Raw genomic sequence first — 23,606 nt, forward strand, 5'->3', positions numbered from 1 at the left:
CTTGAAATGGCCCCACCACTCAACTAGATTTTCCTTTTAAACCAGCCCCGTACTACAGGTCTTTTGAGTGCAACAGGGGAGAAATACTGTAAGATAGGAAGGACTGGACCCGAGGGAAATGCAAATTAGTGATGTGGGAATGTTATCTTCTCTATACCACATGACTTCATTTGCTACATTTTTATTAAAGTAACAAAGTGTACATTTGTCCATAAAGCTGTACATTCTTCCATATAAAAACACTATTATACAATTAGTAACCTTTGTCTTTTCTGTCAGAATAGCTTACAAATGTACTGTTATTATTTTTACTTAATAGGAGAAACAGGCCTGCTCAACAGTCCAGCTCTGGGCATTTTATTGTTTTTTAAGTGAACATCAAAAAGAGAGAAAAGACTAAGCATGAGACCATGAGGCTGCTTCTAAAAAGGCAGGGGCCTGTTTCCAGACAAAATGCAACAATACAATCTGCAGTGATTCACAGCTTTGGTTCAACCCACAGGCCAGAAAATGAGCTCTTAGGTCCGCGGGCCCCAAGTTAAACTTAGAGCAATCAAGACTGCAAGCAGGGTTTGGGAAGGCAGCTTGGAATCTAGAGGGCTGAAAGGAGGCAGAACTGGCAGGGATGGGTAGAGAGTTTGGTAAATAGCACCTTTGAGTCAGAACTGAGTCCTTCAGAAATCTCGGGAGGGGGCCATCGGGGTAGAGGGAGAGGTTTCTCACCAAGAGGCAAAGGCAGGAGGCCAGCCAGGTTGACCAGATGCTCCAGCTATGCCCTTCTTAAGGTGACTCAGGTTTGGGAAACTCCAGGCCTTCTGCGGACCCCTTACTGATGTCACTGAGAAACCAAAGGAAGAGGATTTCTTCCCAGAGTAATTTTCCATTTTTCTCTAACCCAGAACAGTAAACATTGCACAAGTCTATAGACAAATTTGGATTGTACTGAGATAGCAACCTCTCCCATGGGTGCTCTGAGCACCAGGGAGAAAAAATAATGCCCATGGTCCAGCGTTTAGTGTCAGCCCCACAAGAATACCAAGTAGTCGTGCAGAACGTGGGGCATTCTCCCACTCGGCCAAAGAAACATGCTAGCTGACCAGCCAGCCACAGTCCCAAGGACAGAAGGATAGCTCTCTAAGCCCCCCAGGGCACCAGGTTCTGTGAGCCAGTTCTCCTCCAGACCTTCCTGGGACCCAGGAGGCTCTATTGCACAGTGACTGAGAACTCTTGTCCTAGGAAATAGGATGGCTCCATCACCCAGCCAGAAGGGGAGAGGCGCAGGGAGAGCTAGAGAGGAGTGTTGTGCTTTTAATAGGCAGGCAGTGTAATAAAGGACCTGGAGTTCCCTGCGGCTTTGGAGCTGCCTCTTGAACAGATAATGGCAGCAGCAGCAGGACTTTGATGTGGTTCCAAACAAGAAGGATTTTGGCCAAAAAAAAATCCTCAGTGGACATTCTCTGGGTCCTAAAATTCCACTGCAAACTGCCAAGTTATTACACACACACACAGAGCAGCACATAAGCAAAGGTTTTGTGCACAGTACCCTTCCATCCCAATAATTTCCAACCCCTGCCTTACGCCCTGACCCCCACAAAACAAAAAGCATAGGTTCCTGGCTGGGAAGCAACACCTAAAGGCCCCTGAGGATAGAATTAGAAATAAGTCATGATTTCAAGAAAAAGCTGCTTAGATTCAGGAAAGGCCTTTTCACCTCTGTCCAGGATCTCATCAGAAAAAGAAGAGATTAGGCACCAGAGTATGATTTAAGTCCAGGCTTGAATGCCCCTGAGTAAGAGAGGGGCCAGGGATGCAGGAGGTACCCTGGGCAAGAGGGTCAGAGGTCGGCACTCAGCCTGTCTCCTCCCCCAGGGCAGACCCTGACCTCTCCCATTCACAGTTGCTAACCTTGCTTGCTCCCTCTCATACCTTCCTGGGGTGCTAGCCAAGCTTCTCCTGCCTCACCTTGGCCAGGCTCCCTCACTGACCACTCCCCCTCCCAAGGCAGACCACTGGTTCCCAGATTCAAGTGTACAACAGTCCTCTGCAAAGGCACCTGGGGAGGCCACGTGCAAGCAGCTCCCTTTAAGGACTTTTCTTAAAAAAAAATCTTTTGTTTTTTTCTCTTCTTTTCTTAAAAAAAATAATATATATATATAATATATATATATAAATAGCTCTTCATTTAAAATACAGTTCCCCAGGTTGAGGTATGCGGTCGCCTGTTGTCACGGCTGATTGAGTACAGTAGCAAGCCGGGTGGGGGCGGCAGCGACCTAACTGGAGACCGCCATCACGTAGTTCTTGGAGGGGCTGCTCCGGCCCAGCATCATTTGGTTCTTGCAGGTGAGGAGCCCATAGGAGGCGGCCACTGGGGCCTCCTCGTACAGGACGCAGATGGAGCCATCCTCCCCAATGCGATAGGACACCTCGTAAGGGTCCACCCACAGGGTCAGCTCGCTGGGCAGCAGCCGGCGCAGCTGCGGCTGGCTGAGTCCGATCTGACTGGCTACCTTGCTGATGATGGGGTCCATCTTGTGGTTGATACGGATGCAGCGGTAGCCGGAGCCCTTGGAGGGCTTTTCAGGAAACCAGTGATGTTTGTAGTGCTCTGTGGAGACAGGACAAGGGGGAGATGCCCTGGGTGGAGCAGCTGGGTGACCATGGACCCTACCACAAGGGGCCTGGGGGTGAAGGGATAGGAAGAGAGGAAAGGCCCCAGGGCTTTTTCAGTAAGCAAGGTGGTTTCTCAGGAGTTCCAAGACTCTCCTGAAACCGTCTTGTGCCTGTTGGAGACAAATTTTATGGGATCTGGAAGAATCCCCTTTCCAGGACAGGGTTGTGTGTGTACTGGCAGTGGCCAAAGGAGTCAAAACCGGGTTGTGACGAAACATGTTGTTCCTCATAAGACAGGATCTGTGTGGGCACGCTGAGGATTGCTATCACTGCCCAGGGCCAGTGGGCAGCCCATTAGGAACAGCTGGAGGTCTCTCCCCGCTGCTGTTTATCTCCTGTCAACCTCCAGTCTCCCCACCATGCACACACACCCAAGTGCCTCTAGAGCACAGTCACTCCCCACTAGGCTCTCCCGGCGCCATGTGCAGATGGAGACGGGGGACCTGAGAATGGAAACAGGGTCCGGAATCCAACTTCAAGTGAGTCAACAGCCGGCCCAGGCACAGCGCAGCTGGCACAGCCAGAACCACCACGGCTGAGCCTCCTGGGTTGTTGAGAAGGCTCAACCTTGCCTTCTTGCCCCGTAAGAAACCCGTGGCCAGCCGGGCTTTGTCGTCCGCAGCGTCGCTGGAGGATCTAGGGTCTAGTGAGGAGGATGCGCCCACACTGAGACCCGCAAGTACCCCTCTTCCGGGGCATAAGCCGGGGACCAGGGATCGCACTCCAGGGCAAGGGTCTGCGCCCGCGACAGTGTGGAGGGTCCGCTCCCAGCCAGGCCAGCACGGATCCAGAGCGTGGGGCCGGGAAGGGGAGGCATGACCCACGGAATGCAGGACCGCCCCGGGGCTGGGAGGAAACTGAGTCCCGTGCTGCTCGCGCGGGCACCTCTGCTCTAGGAGGGCAAGACAGACTCCCCGGGGGGAGGGGGCCCGAGCCCAGGAGGCGGGGCTCGACGCGCGCCAGGGCCCTCGGCGTGGGCTCACCTGTTAGTGCCTCCTGGAGGGCCCCGCTGAAAACCTTAAGCCTCTGCTCGCTCACGCAGCCCCGGGTCCTCAGGAGGCTGGAGAGGAAGCCCACGGCAGCGGCGATCTCCGGGAGCATGTCTGTTCTCTTCCCGGTCCAGCAGGCCTGGCTCATGTCGTGCGGGCTCGGGGTCCGGGGTCCGGGGCTCGGGACGCAGCGGCGGCGGAGAGAAGTGAGAGCTCTCCAACTGAACAACTGACTCCTTTAGCAGCAGCTCGGGATCTGCCCGGGCTGCGCCTGGGACGCGCCTTTCATACTGTTCCGAGAGGCGGGGAAGCCGGCATCATCGTCCATTGGCCACCGCCAGCGGATGGGGGCGTGGCCTGGCGGCCGCCCCCCCCCCCCCCAAAACACAGCACAGCCGCCCCCTCCTCTGCGCTGAGGTCATCGCCCGCTGACGTCAGTTCTGGGAACCCGAGCCGGGCTGACGAGACGGCGGAGGCAGGAGAGCGAGGAGCTGGGCATGGGCCGAGGCTTCGGCGGAGGCGAGCGGTGGCCAGGGGGCTCCGGGCTGGGAATGCCCCGGCCTCTCCTCTCCGCCCATCCTTCAAGACAGGTCAAAGGCCACCTCCTCCAGGAAGCCTTCGCTTCTCCCAGGCGGTCCCCTTTTCTGACGCTCACATTTTCCAGCCACACACTGTCTGAACCACTCATCCGGACGCGTTGTCACCAGTTGTTACTGCTTTGCCGTGTTTCTTAACTAGCAGTGGGTTCCTCTTGGCTCTGCGGAGACGCGGGCCTAAGTCTTGGGTTTACTTCCACAGTAAGCCCACCTCGCCCAGCAAGCTCCGCTCCTCCTGTACATCAGTGGCTTTTCTCTTGCCTAGAAACATCCGAATCTCACCTCTTTGTAGGGTAGGGGTCGGGGGAGTGTTGCAGGCCTTTTCTGTCCTCTCAAGTTGTTTTTCTAGTTCTCTCTTTCCTTTAAATGCCAACATTTTTGAATAAGCGACATGGTCTCAACTGCGCACGTGTCCATCCACGCCCTCTTCCCCCTCGGTCTCCTCTTCCCCAGGCCTCCCTTATTCTTCCTCCTTGTGACCTGAAGCTTTCACAGACGGGCTCCTGGGGGCGTGAATCCAGCTTCAGTCACCCTGTTGCATATGCCGCACCCTGCTCGCGACCAGCACCCATCGCAGGCGCTTGGGAGCTGCCTCCTGACAGCGGTAACTTCCAGCCAGCATCCAGGGGCTGGTACACAGAGGTGCCCACACATACTTGTTAAATGCTTCAAACCCAATGGCCTCTGTAAATTCTTATTTTCCTTGAACTCTGGGCCCTGCTGACCTCTTTCTGGAGGCAGGCTCCCCCCCTTTTCCTTAGCACACACCCAGGCTTCTCTGGCTCCTCCGCAGGGCTGTGTGTGCCCTGATCCCCTCCTGGCCTTGGCCTTCTCTATGTCCCTCTCCTCTCCACTTCCTGCCTCTGAGAGATCCGACTCGTGTTGTCCATTTTAACGTTTACTTTTTACAACTGACTTTCCCACCTGCACAGTCTGACCCCTTGTCCTCTCCTCCTGCTCCTCCTGCCACCTGCTCTACCCTCCCCTTGGACGTCCAGCCACCCCCTCAGTGTCCACCTAAGCCCAGTGTCTTCTCCAAAGCCAGCTCCCTTCCTGATATCCGTGCCTGTTGGAGACACCATCACTTTCGCAGTCACTCACCCAGGAAACCCAGACTCACTTGCAGCTTCTCCTTGTACTCGGCTCCTCAGACAGACCCAGTCCCAAGGCCTGTTGCTGCTTCCTCCCTGAGGATTGCAGTGGACTCTGTCACATCCCGTCCCCAAATCCCTTCCCACTGTTAGGAGAGCCCCCTTCCAAAAGTTCTGCGTTCGCTTGCTCTTCTTTGGCTCAGATCATTCTGAGACACCCCACCCCCACTTGTCTATGGCATCTGCCTAACAGTTCAGACTTTTCATAATTTGGCCCCATAAACCTTTTTAGTTTTCTACCACCTTGTGCTCCAGGGTTACTCTCCTCACTGTTCTCTCAACATGAGAGCAGCCCTGCAGCCCAGAACCCTCACCACTTCGCTCTGATCTCCATCCCTGTCTCGCAGCATGGTCCCCATTCCCTGTATGCCTGAACGTGCCTGGCCCCGCTGGACTGTAGCTCACACCATCGTCTCCGGATATACCTCACTGCATCTTCCAACCTCTCCCAGTCCCCACACTTCTGAAAGCACAGCTTACATTTGTTCTACCACTGTGAAAACCTGTACTGACTGTTCTCCCACTAGGGAGTTAATGTTATCCATACCACTCATTTGGCATTTATAATCTATTGTTCAGTATTTTTACTCATCTTTTTAGAGGCTGACATCTTGTCTCAATGACAGTTTGCAAGCTGCTTGAAAACAGGTTACTATACTACATATGTTACAGGCTACATATGTTCTACATTTCTAGGACAGCTCAGATTTCAAAAAGTCTTCCCCACTGCTTCATGTAGTTCATCAAATCTAGTATTTTGACATTGCATACATCTTTTTTTTTTATTAAGGTATCATTGATATGCACTCTTATAAAGGTTTCACACAAAAAACATTGTGGTTACTATATTCACCCATATTATCAAGTCTCCCTATACCCGACTGAAGTCACTGTCCATCAGTGAACACATCTCTTATATGGCCTCTTCACTGGCTCTTCCCCAAAGCCAGATCAAGCCAGATAAGACTCTTAACTCTGCTGGTTGAGAAAGAAATGCTTTGTTACAGGAAACAAGGCTGGGACTAGAAATAAAATGACCTAGAATGCATTAAACCAGAGGCCAGGTGTCAGCAAGACCAGAACTGACTGAGGTCAACCACCAAAGAGGCCAAGGAAACAAGTCAAGGCATAGACAGGTGGACAGGGTGGTTCCACACCTCAATATGAAATGCCATCTTCTTGGGTGTGTCATTGACAGGGGTCTGGTGTTCCGGGCCTTGCTTTAGTCAAGAATTGAAGAAAAAAAGTCTTTTGACAGACAGCATTGTTTTTGTTTTTGTTTTTGCCTTAGGAAATAGAACTCAGTCCCTGTGTGGAATTTGATATCACCCACAAGGTCACACAGGTAGTTCTCAATAGAGCCAGGACTGGGACCAGATCTGCTGACTTCAAACAGTGTGCACTTTTCATTAGCCCATGGATTCCTTGCAGTGTTGTTACAATGACTCATGGTCCCACATGGTCCCTCAGAGCTATTATTCCAGATGATGCAATGGATTGGGTGCAAACAGTCTGCTTTTGTGGGAGAGGAGGTCTTATCCCTCCCTTGCAATGACCCAGGTGTGTCCTAGCCTCAGCTCCGCTGCTGAGCTCCTGCACTTTGTAGGGGCATCAATCATCCATAAGAACTAAAAGGCACTCCCCCTACGTTCTCATCCTCTTTTCTCTCTCCACACCAGCCTAGGGAGAGGAACCTTAATTTATCCCACGTTCTAAGCTCCCAAGTCACTATACAGTGTAATGGTGCCCAACTCAGGACTTGAATTCTCAGTTTCCTATGAAGCCATGTACGTTAGCCCAGGTTATCTTCGAGATTTCCTAAAACTTCCCTTAAGCTGCTGAGACCAGGACCCTTAGAGGCTCAGAAGTCCAGATCTCACTTCTTCCCTTGACTTGTTACCCGCGGCCTCCATTTCTGGGCTCAACCAAGGGGCAGGTTGCGCATCAGGATGACAGCACGTCCCTCCCTGTCCCATCTCTTCTTCCCGATCTGCTTCCTCCTCATCCATCTCTTCCCCTCCCTGCAAGAGTTGAATTTGAACATTTCATGCTCTGATGCACTGTACCGACCTGTGGTTCCAGCCACTACCAAGTGGGCAGGGGTGGGTGGACCTCACTCTGTGCCTCATCTGGACCAGAAACAACTACTGTGCCATGTGACTCTGACCCCACGGGCTTCCCTGGTCGTGGAAGCCCATCTCACACACTTGCATGGCCCACCTGTGGGTCCCACTCTAGACTGACCCACAGCATCCCAAACTGCCCTTCTCAGACCAGATCCCACCCAGACGGGCCTTGTCTCTGGGGTCATCACCTGCGCCTTGCTCTCCACTCCCCAAAGGGGAGCAACCAGATCGAGGTATGTGCCTCTTATCTTTCCCAGCATCCACTGGGTCTGCAGGGCCTTGGCTTGGTTGCCAAGGTTACCTCCCAGTTTCCTGACCACACACACGTAGAAACCTGAGGTGAATAAAGCCGATTGGTAGGCAGAGGCTGGGCTGAGATATTCCGGGAGGATGACATCAGCTCACTCCTACACAGCGCAGCATGCTGTCTGTGTGAGTTTGTTTGTGTGCACCTGTGTCTGTGTGTGTGTATTTGAGTGTGTGTACATACTTAAATGTGTGTATGTTCTGATGCTTGTGGATAACAGGGATGCTTGTGGATATGTGTTTGCTGATGTTAACATGCACTTATAATAGTATATATTGAAGAATGTGATTTTGTGAAGTGTGGGTGTTTTGGCAGGGAGCATACATTTTGGCAGGTATGTCTGAATGTGGCTGGTATAGATGCTAATTTGATCTTCCCTCTTTTCAGACTTCATTGGTGACAACCTTGCTCTGCTGCCCAGAGCTGATAAGAAACATCACCCAGGGAGGACCAGAGGTCTCTTCACCACTTCCTAATCAGGGTGGAAATACTGCCAAATATATTTATAGCTCTTTGCAAGCAGTGTTGGGTAACGTCCAGGACATCTCTTGGGGTTCCCTACTATCCTCTCACAAAGTTGTACCTTTTAAGATCAGCTCCAGGCCAGCCAGTCTGGGAGTTACTGGGAATCAAAGACAGAAGAAAATTACACTGTCCCTAAAACCTGCTAATGAAGACTGTAAGAAAAGTGGGGACGTTAGCTATTTTAAAATTTCATGTCTTTAAACCCCTTCCCCCACCCCAGACTGAACTGAAAACAGGGACTGAAATAGATAATGCAAAGCTGATTCGGGTTGAGGGTATGTGGAAAGCCACCCATCTGGACTGAAGGGAGCCTTGGTAAAATATAAATATGCAAAGGGCTTTCTCATCTCCAGGTCACAACAACTTTCAAGTCCCTAAGGACTGCTGAGGGCTGGAGAAGAGTTTACAATCTAAAAAGTAGCCCATTCCGCCACCTGCTCTGCAGACAGAGGCAGAAAGAAGATTGTTGTACAAAAAGCACCTAAATTAGGCAACAGAATAACTTCTTGATAGGAAGTGAGTATCTAACGTGTGTTACACAAGACGCCTGCTCCAGCCAGGACTTAGACACTCTGAGGTGCAGGGCGGATGATGGCGAGCTAAGAGAACGGCCACAGAGGGCAGTCGGGTGAAGGCCACAGGTTCCTCCCCAAAGTGGCATCTACCCTGGGAAGTATCAGAACTTTGGCAGCAGCCCACACGATTTCCAGCTAATGACCAGAAACAGCCATGGCAGGTGGCTGCCACCAGCCTGGGAGCCCACCAGACACCCTGTGGCTAAAAAATCAGGGCTTCTCTAAGTCCCAGGCTCACATACAGGCAAGCTTGGGAGCCTGGGAAGGTCGTGGTTCTCCACAGCACAGCCCCTGGATTCCTTCTCCGTCTGCTCAGCTCCCTCTCCTGAGCCCATCTGTGTAGCTCAGAAGTCTTAAGTTGGAAGCCTACCAGGCCCAGCTGACCACAGATATATATTGCTTGGCATTCATAGTGTTGAAGTATTTGAAAAAATTTGTTGTCAACATTTAACTGTTAGGAAGTGTCATATTTTTTAAAAACCTAGAATTCTGATTTCTCTTTAAAACCCAGAGTATCTGTTAACACTGGCCCCACATTCCTGCTTAGTAATGACTGGCATCCAAGACCAGGAGTGTGTCCTCCATTTTGCCACAGTCCCCACTCCTCTCTATAACCTCCCTACTCAGGCCAAGTAGTGGCTACCATTTAATATGGACATACATGGGTCTTTAAAATTTTCATTTAGTCCTCATTTACATTACCTGCCTTGACCCTGGAGGCATTTGAATTAGCATTTCCTGACACAGAATAAATCTCAAACCATCATCTCTAACCCTAACTTTACAACTGAGCCCCGGCTACAATTTTTTTGTCCAATCAAGAACTAGAATTCAACATAGTACTGGAGGTCCTAGCCATGGCAATGAGACAACACAAAGAAATAAAAGGCATCCAGATTGGTAAGGAAGAAGCCAAACTGTCACTGTTTGCAGATGACATGATACTGTACATAAAAAAAAACCCTAAAGAATCCACTCCAAAACTACTAGAACTAATATCTGAATTCAGCAAAGTTGCAGGATACAAAATTAATACACAAAAATCTGTTGCATGGATGAACTAGCAGAGATAAATCAGGAAAACAATTTCATTCACAATTGCATCAAAAAGAATAAAATACCTAGGAATAAACCTAACCAAGGAAGTGAAAGATCTATACCCAGAAAACTACAAGACACTCTTATGAGAAATTAAAGAGGACACTAATAAATGGAAATTCGTCCCATCCTCTTGGGTAGGAAGAATTAATATTGTCAAAATGGCCATCCTGCCCAAAGCAATCTACAGAGTCAGTGCAATCTCTATCAAAATACCAATAGCATTCTTCAATGAACTGGAACAAATAGTTCTAAAATTCATTTGGAACCACAAAAGACCCCAAATAGCCATAGCAATCCCAAGAAGGAAGAATAAAGCAGGGGGATCCTTGCTTCCCAACGTCAAGCTCTACTGCAAAGCCACAGTAACCAAGACAATTTGGTGCTGGCACAAGAACAGAGCCACAGACCAGTAGAACAGAATAGAGAGTCCAGATATTAATCCAAGCACATATGGTCAATTAATATATGGTAAAGAAGCCATGGACAGACAATGGGGAAATGACAAGTCTCTTCAACAGCTGGTGTTGGCAAAACTGGACAGCTACATGTAGGAGAATGAAACTGGATTACTGTCTAACCCCATACACAAAAGTAAACTTGAAATGGATCAAAGACCTGAATGTAAGTCATGAAACCATAAAACTCTTAGAAGAAAATATAGGCAAAACTCTCTTGAATATAAACATGAGCAACTTCTTCATGAACATCTCTCCATGGGCAAGGGAAACAAAAGCAAAAATGAACAAGTGGGACTATAACAAATTTAAAAGCTTCTATACAGCAAAAGGACACCATTAGTAGAACAAAAAGGCATTGTAGATTATGCGAGAATATATTCATAAATGACAAATCCGATATGGGGTTGATATCCAAAATATACCAAGAGCTCACACACCTCAACAAACAAAAAGCAAATAACCTGATTAGGAAATGGGAAGAGGATCTGAACAGTCAATTCTCCAAAGAAGAAATTCAGATGGCCAACAGGCACATGAAAGGATGCTCCACATCACTAATCATCAGAGAAATGCAAATTAAAACCACAATGAGCTATCACCTCACACCAGTTAGGATGGCCACCATCCAAAAGACAAACAATAACAAATGCTGGTGAGGATGTGGAGAAAGGGGAACCCTCCTACACTGCTGGTGGGAATGTAAAGTAGTTCAACCATTGTGGAAAGCAGTATGGAGGTTCCTCAAAAAACTCAAAATAGAAATACCATTTGACTCAGGAATTCCACTCCTAGGAATTTACGCTAAGAACACAGGAGCCCAGTTTGAAAAAGACATATACACCCCTTTGTTTATCACAGCACTATTTACAGTAGCCAAGAAATGGAAGCAACCTAAGTGTCCATCAGTAGATGAATGGATAAAGAAGATGTGGTACATATACACAATGGAATATTATTCAGCCATAAGAAGAAAACAAATCCTACCATTTGCAGCAACCTGGATGGAGCTAGAGGGTATTATGCTCAGTGAAATAAGCCAGGTGGAGAAAGACAAGTACCAAATGATTTCACTCATATGTGGAGTGTAACAACGAAGCAAAACTGAAGGAACAAAATAGCAGCAGACTCACAGAACCCAAGAATGGACTAACAGTTGCCAAAGGGAAAGGGACTGGGGAGGATGGGTGGGAAGGGAAAAGGAGCATTATGATTAGCCCACAGAATGTAGCAGTGGGGGGCATGGGGAAGGCTGTAAACACAGAGAAGACAAGTAGTGACTCTACAGCATCTTTCTATGCTGATGGACAGTGACTGTAATGTGGTATGTCGTGGGGACTTGATAATGATGGGACTTTAGTAACCACAATGTTGCTCATGTAATTGTATATTAATAATACAAAAATGAAAAATAATAATTGATTTAAAAAAAAAGAACTGGCATCCTTGAAATCTTTTTCTGGTATTTCAATCTCAACATGTAACAAATCAAGACACTTTTCTCCCTTCTTCCCCACTTCTGATTTCTCTCTCTCTCAATAGCACTACAATTATTGCTCTAGGCATCCGGCTCACAATGTAGCAGACATCTTTAATGCTACCCTGATCACCAGCTGCCAAGGCCTAGAGAGTCTGCGTCTGAGCTTCCCTCCTGTTTCTGCCTCGCGCAATGGGTCCCACCCTCCCGGGTCCCACCTCCCTCACCCTCCATCCAGTCCTCTGTCCCCTCTAGGCTGTTGCCATAACCTGCTGATTGGTATTCTGCCTTCCATTCTCTCCTCACTTCAATCTGTGCTGAAGACTGCTTGCCAGAATTTTCCTTGAATAATATCCCACTCATGCACTTTTTGGCCATTAAAACCTTTAATGCCTTCCCATTGCCGACAGCATTAATTAAAACTCTCTCTTCTGGCATTCGAGTCCCTACACCATGCGATTGCTTAGGACAGTAATTCAAATCACCTAGGAAGTTTGGTAAAAATTCAAATTAGGTGGTCCCCCCTGAGATTCTGTATTCAGTAGTCTGAGGTGGAGTCTGGGCGTCTACTCTTACTATGGGACCCAGGCCGTTCTGATGCAGTGGCCCGTGGACCCCACTCAGCACACCCTGTCTTAGAGGCACTCCAAGAACACTGAGCCCACTGTTAAATGATGCGTCTACCAGGCACCCAGCCACTCATCCCATTGTGTCCCCACCCTGTCTCCCTGCCGCACACCTGCCGCACCACTGTCAGCTGAACCAAGTGGGTGGGGAGCAGACCCCCGCAAAGGGTGGGCCAAGCAAGGCCTTTACTCCCAGCCAGATTTCTGAAGGCAGCCCCCCACCCCCTCAGAAAGACCTTCAGTGACTAAAGGCCTAGCTTAGAAAAGCAAACAGTAGACCCTCTAAACCTGACACTTCTTTGATCTCAAAACATGAGACTCATTTAGACATACTGCTTTTGTTGGCCAACCAGGACTCTGATCCTGAATCTACCACCTACTATCTCATGACGAGGTAACTCTTGAATCTCTCTTATCCTCAATTTCTCATCTGTAAAATGGGGACAAGTTCTTCCTAGAGCTGTTGGGTACATGAGGGATAATATATAGAATGTGTCCAGCTCAATGCCTAAATGCCATAGACGCACAATTATATATTACTATTACATTATTGATGGTCAGAATTAGAGTTTTCAGAAATCATCTACACACAATTTTTAAAGAAAAGGAGGTCATGAGATGCGAAGAGGTGCCCAAAGTGCCACAGCTACCTAGCGGCAGGTCTAGGACTAGAACCCAGATCTCCTCCCACCCAGTCCAGCATTCATTCCATCCTGTCAGACTTCCATCTTGGACACACACTCATTCATTCACTCACGCGTCCATGGACAGAGGAATGCTCTGGCTTCCTTCTCCTCCTTTGTCGCCCTGGCCCTGTGGCAGGGAAGGAAGGCAGGATGGCTGAGGGTGTATCAGAGAGACAGTGACTGAGAGTCAGGGCTGGGGGAGGGAGATGTGGCCAGATGGCCAGACCAGCGTTTGGCTGGGAAGGTCCCCAGTGACGTGTGTCTGCTCCTGTGACTCCCTAGGGGTATCATAGGAGCAAAGGGTGGAAACAATCTGCTAAAAGTCTATTGTCCTGGAGGCCCCCCCAGGATGCCACCCCCAACACATTCACCCCAGGCCTTCCCCAGTGGTCTAGAAGGTGTGACTGAAAGTGCCGGAAACTCAACAGGGAACACATGGACTTGGGGGTAGCAGTAGATCTGAAGCTGCATTTATTGCCTCTTTCCCAGACTCAGAGGACAGACATGTTGTAAACCCTCCTCATCATCACTCCCGGGGGCCCAGGAGAAACCCCCTTCGTTTCCAGACAGAACACAAGAACGGAGGCCCTGCGACCCTGGGAACTTCCCCAGATGTTGTTTCGGCAGAGCCATAAGGGGGCTGGGCCTCCTGGGGTGGGTAGGAAGCTGGCATTGCAGCTGGGGCAGCCAGAGACCCCATGGGCGGGGGCAAAGTGTGGAGAAAGAGGGACAGGAGGAAGTATCTGAAGAGGGGGGACTGCAGCTTCCCACCTCGGGCCCCTGGCTCTGCGCCCAGGGTGTTTCCCAACTGCACTGTGGCTCTGAGCCGGGGATGGGTGGGGGCGGGGGAGCATTTGATCCACAAGCTACAGAGGAAGGAGCCTGGCAGCCAAACCAGGACTCACCTCCCCGAGCCTCAGTTTGCGTATCTGAAACAAGAGAGTGTGGATGGCAGTGCCACCCTGTCTCTTCTTCAATCTGTGATCTCTGGCCACACCAATGACTGTGATCACCAGCCATTCTGGAGCTCTCCTGATGCGGTGACAGATAGGCAGGAGGCCCACTGCCCGAGATGATACCCCATATTCAGTTAGGGTCCTGTCAATAATCCTTCTGAAATACCTTCTACTCGGCATCACTAAAGCAACCTGCCACCAGATCTTCCCTGGGTAACTGCAGGGTCCCTAAATGGCTTCTCTGCCTGGAGGGCTCCCCTGCATGCCCTTTCCTGGGTCCACACTGCGCTGTCAGACCTCCTTCTCACCACAGATTTAGCTGGTCTCTCTCCTGTTTAAAAAAACCTTTGAAGGCTTCCTACAGGTAGAGGTTCAAATTCAGAGTTGAGCCTTCAGGCCTTTATAATCTGGGCCAATCTCTAAACTCAGTTCTAAAGCCCATTCTCAGTTTCAGAATGTACTTCGCTACCAGTTGCACTTGGATATCTTTGTGCCTTTGCCCATTTTATTTGCATATCTCTCTGTTCACTGCTTTGCCCATCAAAAAGCCTATTCATCCTTTAAGACCTGGCTTCTGTGTCACCTGAATGAAACCTAATTGGATTTACCACTGGATTCACCACCACCCCTCACTCCCCATTGCAATTAATCACTTCCCCCTTAGTTTGTAAGTCTTTAAGCTCAAATCCTGGTGCTACAGTTCATTGTGTGAACCTGTGAGACTATGAGCCCTTGAAGGCAGAGACTGGGTTATATACACTAGCACATAACTTAGCCCTCAGTACTTAGTAGGCCCACAGTGAACCTTCATTGAATTTGGTTTGATTATCTCCATACGTGTGATACAGAAAGAGGGAAAATATCATTCTTGCCATTTTTCTGAGGGACAACGTCAGCACAGATAGGATGACATGTCAGAAAAGACACGAGATGGGGCTTTGGGGGTGGGAAAGGATTCTAAATCCTGCCTCCATCCCCTCCACTAAGAATAAGGTTGGTGGAGGGCTGTCTCTCTATAGATTCAGAATGGGTGGTCTGGGCTGCTTATTGTATCAGCCTTGTTCTGGTGAAGACTAACTGATGGCTCATGTTTAAGCTCTTGAACTAGATTGAAATTTATTTATACTAGCATGGTGGTCAGAGCACATGCTTTGGAGTCATTCTGCCCAGATTCAAATCCGGTGCTATCTTTCTGTGCTTAGTTTCTTTATCTATAATGTGAGGTTAATAGTAGCTCTTACCTCATAGAGTTTTTGGGAGGATTAAATGATCTTCTAGTACTTAGATTATTGCCTGGCACGCAACAGTGGTCAGTATATGTTAACTACTGTTACTTATAATTTATACTTTGTTTCCTTCCAACAAGAATTAGAGATAGCTTAGAATATTAAACCACATCTAAAAGAAGATAACTATGTGTATTTATATTAAAGATCAGAAACCAATTAATAGTATGAAGGAGAGAAATAAAGATAGGTATTTGCTAATGTGTTAGAATTAGCTATTTCATTGACCCTGAAGTTTCTCTCTGAGTTTCCAGGAAGCCAGTGCAAAGAAGGAATGTATGCATTATATAGTTGCCATTGTGAAATATAAGAAAGCATTCAGGTTAGTCTGTTAAAATAATGCATACATCCCAACACACACAGACACATACACACACATACTGAACTCAAAGAGGAATTTATGATGTTTTGGCCAATAGGAGCTTAGAAATCTGAAGTTACTCTCAGTTGGCACTGAGTAACATCCTCAGCTGGGCTTGAATGAGAGCCTATAATGACAACAGGAGTAATCAGAGAAAGAATAAATGGCTGTGATAATAACAGTCCAGTCCTTCCCACGTGTCCTTCTATGCTCAGCTCAGGGCTTCCTTCTCTCCCTCTTTGCTCAGGAGACTCCCCTGAGGTCAGGGGTTCAGTCCTGCTGAGTCAGACAAATAGGTGACTCCAGGTGTTTTCAGCATTAGAGTTGGTGGGAGCAAGGTGGGTGCCATGACAAAATCTCCTGAGGTGAGTGGAGAGAGGAATGAGACGTGTCCAAGGGAGTTCTGAGAAGGCTGAGCCCCTGAATCTGAGCAGATTGATGGTCTTAGTAGGAATGGGTAAGCTCCTAGAAAGGTAACAACTCCCTGCCTCCCAGGGTCTGATCAAAGGGAAATCTGCAACCAAGCATCCTTACATGAAAAGCCTTGTGTGAGTCCAGGAGACCACTACCCCACTACCTCCAACCTGGCCTGGCTTAGGAGAAGGGACTCTGCTCAAGAAGTTAACACACAGAAGCTCTGAGCCCATGTCCCTGAATTCATAAAGAGGTTCAGAGGTGTGGGTGGGGGTTACAAAGAGCTTAATTACTCTGCAAAAGAAAACAGGAGGAATCTACAAGGAGAAAGGCAGAAACCCACGGCTTACAACAGTGAGTACTCACACATCAACAACATGATTTCTAAACTGATCTGACTGGAGAAAGCTGGGAGCTCAAAGACAGCAACAGTGATGAGAAAGAGCTCTCTCCCATGCTCCATGCCCGCTCCCAAAGGCATCTGGGATACCCTGAGGAAGAGCATGGGATCTCCCACAGATCTCATCATCACTCTTTGGACCAGTCTTAGCCAGTCTCTACAGAACAACCGACCTCAGCTGACACAGTTTCCTCTTCGGCAGCACGGCCTCCGGTGTTGCCCAAGTGTGTTACCTTTAATGAGGACAATCACCCCCAAAAGGGGGGCTCCCCCTGCCCTCTGTACAGTCTACTTCTCAACAACCCAGTGCCATCTTCCCTGGCAGGGAGGGGGTTTGCAGGGATCCCTGAGGTCAGAGGCGGGCAGGAAGAGTGGGAGAGTACGCACACGGCAGAGATTCGTTTGCCTTGTCTTGCCATGACTCACGCCATTTAAATATGGGTCACAAATCAACCACTTGACCCCAGGATGTAAACCCTTCATGTCCTTATGTCTTAGGGTGACCAAAGAAAGGAGACTTGGTGCCTACCTTTAGGGGTGGATGATGGCGGCTCTTCAGTCTGTTGTGGGAGAAATGCTTCCTGCCTTCAGGAAACTCCAAATCCTAAGCAGAGGAAGCTTGCACACCGCACAGAGGATACACATGCAAGGCAGCTGTGGACAGAGATACGTGGGCAAATGAGTATTGCACAAACACAGTAAGAAATGATGCAGGGGGTTGGAAGGAAGGTGCAGCAGTCATCTGGAAAGAGCTTGCTGGGGCTGGAGCTTCTGAGCCTGATCCGGGTTTGGAGTTCTTATTCGCACAGGCAGAAGACAGGCAGGTGCTGTACTATGTCTGGACCATATGAGGTGTTCACACAATGACTGCTCACCTGCTGGCTTTTGGGCAATTCTGGTTTCCCTTCCTGGCTTAACTGGAAGCCTCCTCTCAAGCATGCCCACCACACCCTTAAAACAGAGATGAAGAACCCCCATTCAAAGCCATGAGCACAAAGGAGGCAAACACCAGATGAGTTTGTTTACAAAACTTAAGCTTTTCAACAGCATCGAAGGGCATTCCCAGAGCAGCTCAGTGAGCCAAGGGCCAGGCAGGTTCTGGAAGCCCAGTCAGCACTGGGCCTCTGCGAGTCCCTTCCTCAGAAGAAGCACCTGAACAAGGTTCCTCCAGAGCACAAAGTCACCCCCCAGAATTCTGCACAGCGCTTCACAGCGTACAAAGCTGATTTACACCAAGTGGAAGGCTCATGTGATCCTCACAGTTGCCCAGTAGGCAAGTATCCTCTACACCTTATGGACAAGGAAACTGAGGCTAGAAGCCATTATGAGGCTTAAGGTCGCCCAACAGAGGAACGGCTGTCCTTTCGACTTCGCCACACCGGCCTCCGCATCACAGCCTCCTGGCCTTGGGCTTTATGGGCCCAGGGCACTAAGGAACTCTCCCAGGGCATCTAGTAAAGGCCAGTTTGTCTGCATTTCCCTCTTGCTCTGAGCTTTCGGGAGCCACCCGGAGGGAGGCAGGAGATAAGGTCTGGGGAGGCTGCCCACCCGGGCTCTCCAGCAGTCGGGAGGCGGCTGGGACGCCACGTCCTCGCTCCCGGCCCGCTCGCCTGACACGGCCCGGGAACTGTTTGGAAGAGGGCGGCCGGGCTGCGACCGCGGGCGGCTGCCGCCCCGCCGGCCCCCCGGAGCTCGCGCCCATATTAGGGCAGCGCTGCCCGCGGCCGGGCCGTGACGCGCGGCGGCCACGTCAGCGGGCGCGCGGGGAGGGCGGGCGCGCGGGGAGGGCGGGCGCCGCGCAGGAAAACAAGTGACGCCACGCGGGACGGGGTGGGTAGGGAGAGGGGAGGGGGAGGGGGAGGGGCGGGGGGAGGGGGGCGGCCGGGGCCCACCTGGGCCGCGCGCCGTCTGTGTAAATGCGGGGGCAACGCGAGGGCACGGGCGCGAACGCTCTGTGTGCCCGGGGCGCGGGCACTGTGTCCTGGCGCCCCCGTCTGTGGCACCCGGAGGGCTTGCGGTCCGCTGCGCCCCAGAGCGCCCGGATGTGTACTGCGCTCGTGGGCGCTTTTAAAAAGTCGGGAGACACACGGGGAACTTTGCCGGGGGGCTGTTTGAAGACAGGCACCCCTCTCCGTCTTTTTCCTCGTTAAACACCAAAAACACCCAGGGCGCCTGTGCTTCCGGAGACTCCCAGTCTGCTCTGAGGACTGGCATCCCTTCACCAAGTGCCTCCCACTCCCAGGGGCCCCGCCAAGTCAAATAAAAGGAGGTCTGGCCTAGGGGTGACCAAGGAGAAGCCTAAAAAAGGAAGTTTTGGGGATGCCTCGTGCTGGCAGAGGCCAGGGAAGCAGAAAAGGAAGAGGAACCACCAGGCGGGAGGCTCGGGGCCCCCGTTTCAGCCGGTCCCTTCGCAGCAGCCTCACGGGGGCGGGTGGCGCTGGCTCTGAGTGCGGGGTGCTCGGGGGCAGCCCGTGGAGCTGCGCCTCAGAGGCCCGGCCTGCCTCTCCTGAAACGGGTGGGTGGGCGAGGGGGGCAGGAGGCAGGGAAAGGACTCCAAGAAGGGAGACGGGAGCGCTGCAGAGAGGGTGTGCGAGGCATTGGACAGGCAGGAAGAGTCGGAAACCCAGCCGGGGGCACAGCCTTGGGGGCGAGGGGAACTTGGCTGCCCAGCCCGAGGGAGGAGCTCATGCACGGGAAAGTCCCAGGCTCCCCAAACCCCTTCCCACCCACACTCGGGCCCACTTCCTCTCTCTGCTTCCCTTGGTAGAATTGTCTGGGTGGAAACCTCACCCACCTCAAGATCCGGGTGCAGTGAGAGAGGCAGACTTGGGGGTACGGGAAGAGATAGGGCGCCCCTTTGGGTTTGTCTCACAAACTTTGGTTCTCCACTTGGCGAACCCTCCCTTCTCTGCCTCGGCTCCTACTCCCACCCCTCCCCACCCGTGTCCCTGTTGTGGGGTTTTACAGCTTTGGGCATCTTGTTCAGAGCTCACTGATGGCTTTCCCTTTACGCATAATTCTCATGGTTGTTTAATTCTGACTTCCTTTACGAACCGTCTCCAGGGCAGGAAATAGGTCATAATCATGCAGGGCACCTAGTAGGAGTGCAATAAAAGCCAAAGTTCCCCTTCATCTACCAGCAAACCCTAGGGGTGGAGGCCAAAAGTAGGTGGCCTCAACAGAGTTTGTGGGAGGCAGGCTTCTGTTCTCTGGAAGGGAGCAGTTGTGGGGGGAAGGCAGGACGGAGCAGGGAAGGGGAGCCGTCCTGGCCCTGTTCAGACCCAAGGATTTCTGCTGTTCCCAAAGCCCAGGATCACTCCTATCTCTGCAGGGCGACGCAGTGCCAACTGGTCTTACTCTAGGTTCCCAGGGCTGGGAGATGCCCGGCCACTCCACTGCTCCTGGGAGAGGCGCAAACATCCAGCTACAGGGAAATCTTGGGGTCAAGAGCTCCACTTCCTTAGGGCTGGAGCAGAAACCCAAGCCCCGCCCCCTGCCTGGGTCACCCATTTCCTCCTCTGCTAGTTCAGGGAAACAAAGGACATCTAGCGTCTTCTTGATTGGCTTAAAAATGAGAGGCCGGCTTTATCTCTTGTCTGGAGTCCACAGACCTCAAGTACCGCCAGGATTGCCCCCAGCTAGACCTTGCTCCCAGTGACAGCAACCCCTAGACGAGCTGTAGCCCCTGGGGCTCCTTGCCTGCCTCTGAGCTACTCCCTTCATCCTGGTGGTCTCCCACCTCGGCCCCTGAGTGCCTGTGGCTGCCCCTGCTGCTGGGTGGCCACCGGCCCGCATCAGCATGGGCCCCGCACACTCAGTTTTTAGCACAACTTTGCGCCCGCAGCGGTCCCTGCATGAGGCTGGAAGGAAGCTGCCACTGTAGAAGTCCACGCTCCAGGCGGGCTGACCCTTCACACTGAGATTTCGCGGGACCTCCCCAGGCACACTGCTGTGTGAGGGACAAGGTGAGTCCCAAGCCCTGAGTTCATGCCGCTCTGAAACTCCCCGAACCTCAGTTTCCTCATCTGAGAAATGAGGGCGGCAACACCTGCTTATGGAGTAGCTACCAGGGTCAAATGAGATGCAGTTGTGAATTGTGCCTGTGTCACACACGTGCTGTTATTCCTGCTTGCCACCCCACAGGCCCCAGGGTCATCACCAGCTGTCATTTCCACAAGGAGCCCTCCCTTCCTCAAACCCAAATAAAGTCTCCCCTCCTTGAGCAGCTGGGTGTACCCCACTCTGTCTCCTCAGGGCTTATCTACTCAAACTGAGCCAGAGAGGTGCACCTGTTGCTTGGAGGGTGCAAAACCCTCATGTCTTTTCCATGGTTTGTGTGCTGGTCTTATCTGCTCCTGCCCTCTTCCTACCACCAAGAGAATAAAAGCTGTGTTGAGCCGTGGCCACACCTCTTGGTTCCCCCACCACACAGGGTCACCCTGAGTGCACTGACCTGAAGTGTGCACCTGGAAGAGGGCATAAAGCCAGTTGGCTCCCTTGGGTCAAAACTTTATTTCTGCCACATAGGACTTTGTAGATAAATCATTCTCTGGCTATAGAGCAGTTTTGTGTATTTTTCCTTTATGGCTCAAGCTAATTTGGGATTCATTGTGCAAAAAGGTAGCCGCCTGCAGGAGGAACCCAGAGAACTGAGAAGAGCCAGGCCATGGGGAGAGGGACAGGGAAGACCCTCTGTCTAAAGAAGCGTAGAGGTCTCAGGTTTTCCGCTCTGGGCAGTGTCTCAGAGGTGTGGAAGGCGGCAAGCCCACCCAGTGGCTTGCTGTCTGAAAGCTGACTGCCACCGCCCGCAGTCAGTGGGCTGCCTGTGCTGCTGGGGCAAGTGAGCTTCTGAGAAGCCCTGGCCAGATAAATAGCTAGATGTTCCAGGGAGCAGAAGGTTCTGGATACAGGATGGCTTTATTCCTATCTTATCAAGCAGACCTTGAACTGGGAAGGAGAGGGATTTTGAATCTCCCTCTGAAGGTCCAGAGAAATTTCCTTGGGGTTGATCATTATAACAAGAGTTCTTCCTCTCCCAGTAAGCTCCCTAGAGGGGTCTTGTCTAACAGAGCCAGAATTGTGTAAGGAGGGGCCGGGGATTCAGGCTGCTTGTGTTCAAACCTTAGCTTGATCACATTACCTAATAGTCTCTGTGCCTCAGTGTCTTCATCTGTGAAGTGGGAATTACAAGAGTATTTGTCACATAGGATTGTTTATAACTAATGAGGTAACAGGTACCTAACATTTAGGGCTCAATAAATACTGTTATTATGGGAAAGGACTTTAAGATGCTTTCTAGTCCATTTCTCTGCTATTCCTGTGAATCAACCCAGCATATATATATATATATGTATGTATGTATGTATGTATTTCTCCTGGCCTCTGAACTCCAGGCTTAGCAAGGGAAGAAGTCTCAGTCCCTTCTGGGGACCATGAAAATATCCAGGAGCATTCATCAGCAACAATGGGGTGATGACAGCCACTCTGGGGGACTGGGAGGTGGGAGGCCTGAGAATCTTTCAGTGTAAGAAACCTGCCTGCCAAGTATCCCTGACTTGATTCATTCAATCCTTCAGCTGCCAAATATGTTTTATAGTGTTTATTTCCCAGACCTTCCACATTTATTGTGTTATTTAATCTGCACAATGACCTCACAGAATAGGCTGTAAAGATATTATCAGAGAGACCGTCTGGTACCAGGTCTCCCGTCCTGACACCCTGCTCTAGCAGGCTACTCGGGAGTAAGGAGGGTCCCCAAACAGCTTGGCCCTGGACTACTCCACTGGGGAAGCTGGGAGGTGACTTCAGGGGGCAGAGTTCAGGGCCCCACAGTAATAGAATGACTAACAACAGGTGATTCAGTGGGTTATTTGGAGGCAGACACTAGGCAGGAATAGGGCTGGTCCTCTCCCCTCTTGAAACACTCCCACTTAACCCCTGACCTTCCAGAGCCCAGGAAGTACATGGCACTATTGCTGGAACCAAAATTTGCAAACATGCAATTCCAGGTGCCCTGGGGGTCACAGTGCTGGCCTGGACATAGGGAGAGCCGCCAGGGTCCAGGTGTACCCTGACCTGACTCTGTGTGACTGGGGGGTCAGTCACATGGTCCTGCCCTGCTCACAGGGCAGGGATGGAGCCTGTCATCCCAGCCTCAGCTCTCCAGCACGGAGGGGCGTTGGGAGCCTGGTGAGCTGTCAGGCTCTGCTGACAACTTGCTGGGCCTTGTTCCCCAGCATTATAAAGGGAGGGTGTCAAACCAACTGTACCTCTGGTTCCGGTGAGCTTGGGCAGCCTGTGATGACTTACTCTGTACGAAATGACCTCGATTCCTTCCATCTTGTGTCATTTGCCTTCAGTTTGTGGGTCTCATTTACATCCTTTCAAAGTTTTTTTTTCAATTCAGTTCATCTCAACATTCTCCGGAAACCAGTATATGCAGAACATTGAGCTGGAGCCTGAAGGTCAGTGGTGCCCAAGGGAGCTGCTTCCCAGGTGCTTCTGGTCTACTGGGGGCAGACGAGCAAACTGGTAATGAGACCAGGGGGCAGAGGAAAGATCCCACCAGGCCAGAGAGGGTCTCCCTCGAGAGACATAAGTCTGGAAAGAAACTTACCCTCTTTCAGGAGGAAGCAGAGGGGGTCTAACTTTTAGTAATGACTTCTCTTGGCCAAACACATGCTAGGTAACTTACAGCTGCTATTTCATTTCATCCTTACAACAACCTTTATAGCAAGTATTAAGCCCATTTTCCAGATGAACAAAGATTCAGTGTACCTAAAGCCATACTATGGGGTTGAGCAGAGACTCAAATTCAAGGCTGCCTGACTCCAGAGCCCACACTCTTTCTACCCAACTAAATGAGACTTTGAAAACTGCATAGGGCCTAGGTCCTGCTGGCC

At 50.7% G+C, this 23,606-nt stretch overlaps 1 protein-coding gene and 1 long non-coding RNA gene across 2 annotated transcripts in view; both read right to left on the reverse strand.

The window, feature by feature from the left end:
- The window catches only part of LOC108409946 (uncharacterized), a 117,091-nt gene extending 98,661 nt beyond the window's left edge, over nt 1-18,430 (reverse strand). The window contains exons 1-2 of the long non-coding RNA XR_001856369.3: nt 18,253-18,430; nt 17,234-17,358 (exon numbers count right to left, since the gene is read on the reverse strand). This is a non-coding gene — a long non-coding RNA (uncharacterized lncRNA). The remainder of the gene's footprint in view (nt 1-17,233; nt 17,359-18,252) is intronic.
- On the reverse strand, nt 166-3,928 carry BTG2 (BTG anti-proliferation factor 2). The gene is made up of 2 exons (XM_017680756.3): nt 3,657-3,928; nt 166-2,608 (listed from the first exon to the last, which is right to left on the reverse strand). Exons 1-2 carry the CDS (start codon nt 3,808-3,810, stop codon nt 2,274-2,276), a joined length of 489 nt encoding a protein of 162 aa, XP_017536245.1. The 5' UTR covers nt 3,811-3,928; the 3' UTR covers nt 166-2,273.
- Nucleotides 18,431-23,606: the final 5,176 nt, after the last annotated feature.

This window comes from Manis javanica, chromosome 11 (genome assembly GCF_040802235.1).
Source record: "Manis javanica isolate MJ-LG chromosome 11, MJ_LKY, whole genome shotgun sequence".
Taxonomy (NCBI): Eukaryota; Metazoa; Chordata; class Mammalia; order Pholidota; family Manidae; genus Manis; species Manis javanica.

Bases quoted from the DNA above. Each gene is read 5' to 3' on its own strand.
- BTG2 (XM_017680756.3), bottom strand. From the start codon at position 3,810: ATGAGCCAGGCCTGCTGGACCGGGAAGAGAACAGACATGCTCCCGGAG. The intron at 2,609-3,656 runs GTGAGCCCACGC...CTGTCTCCACAG, and splicing joins CCTCCAGGAGGCACTAACAG to AGCACTACAAACATCACTGG.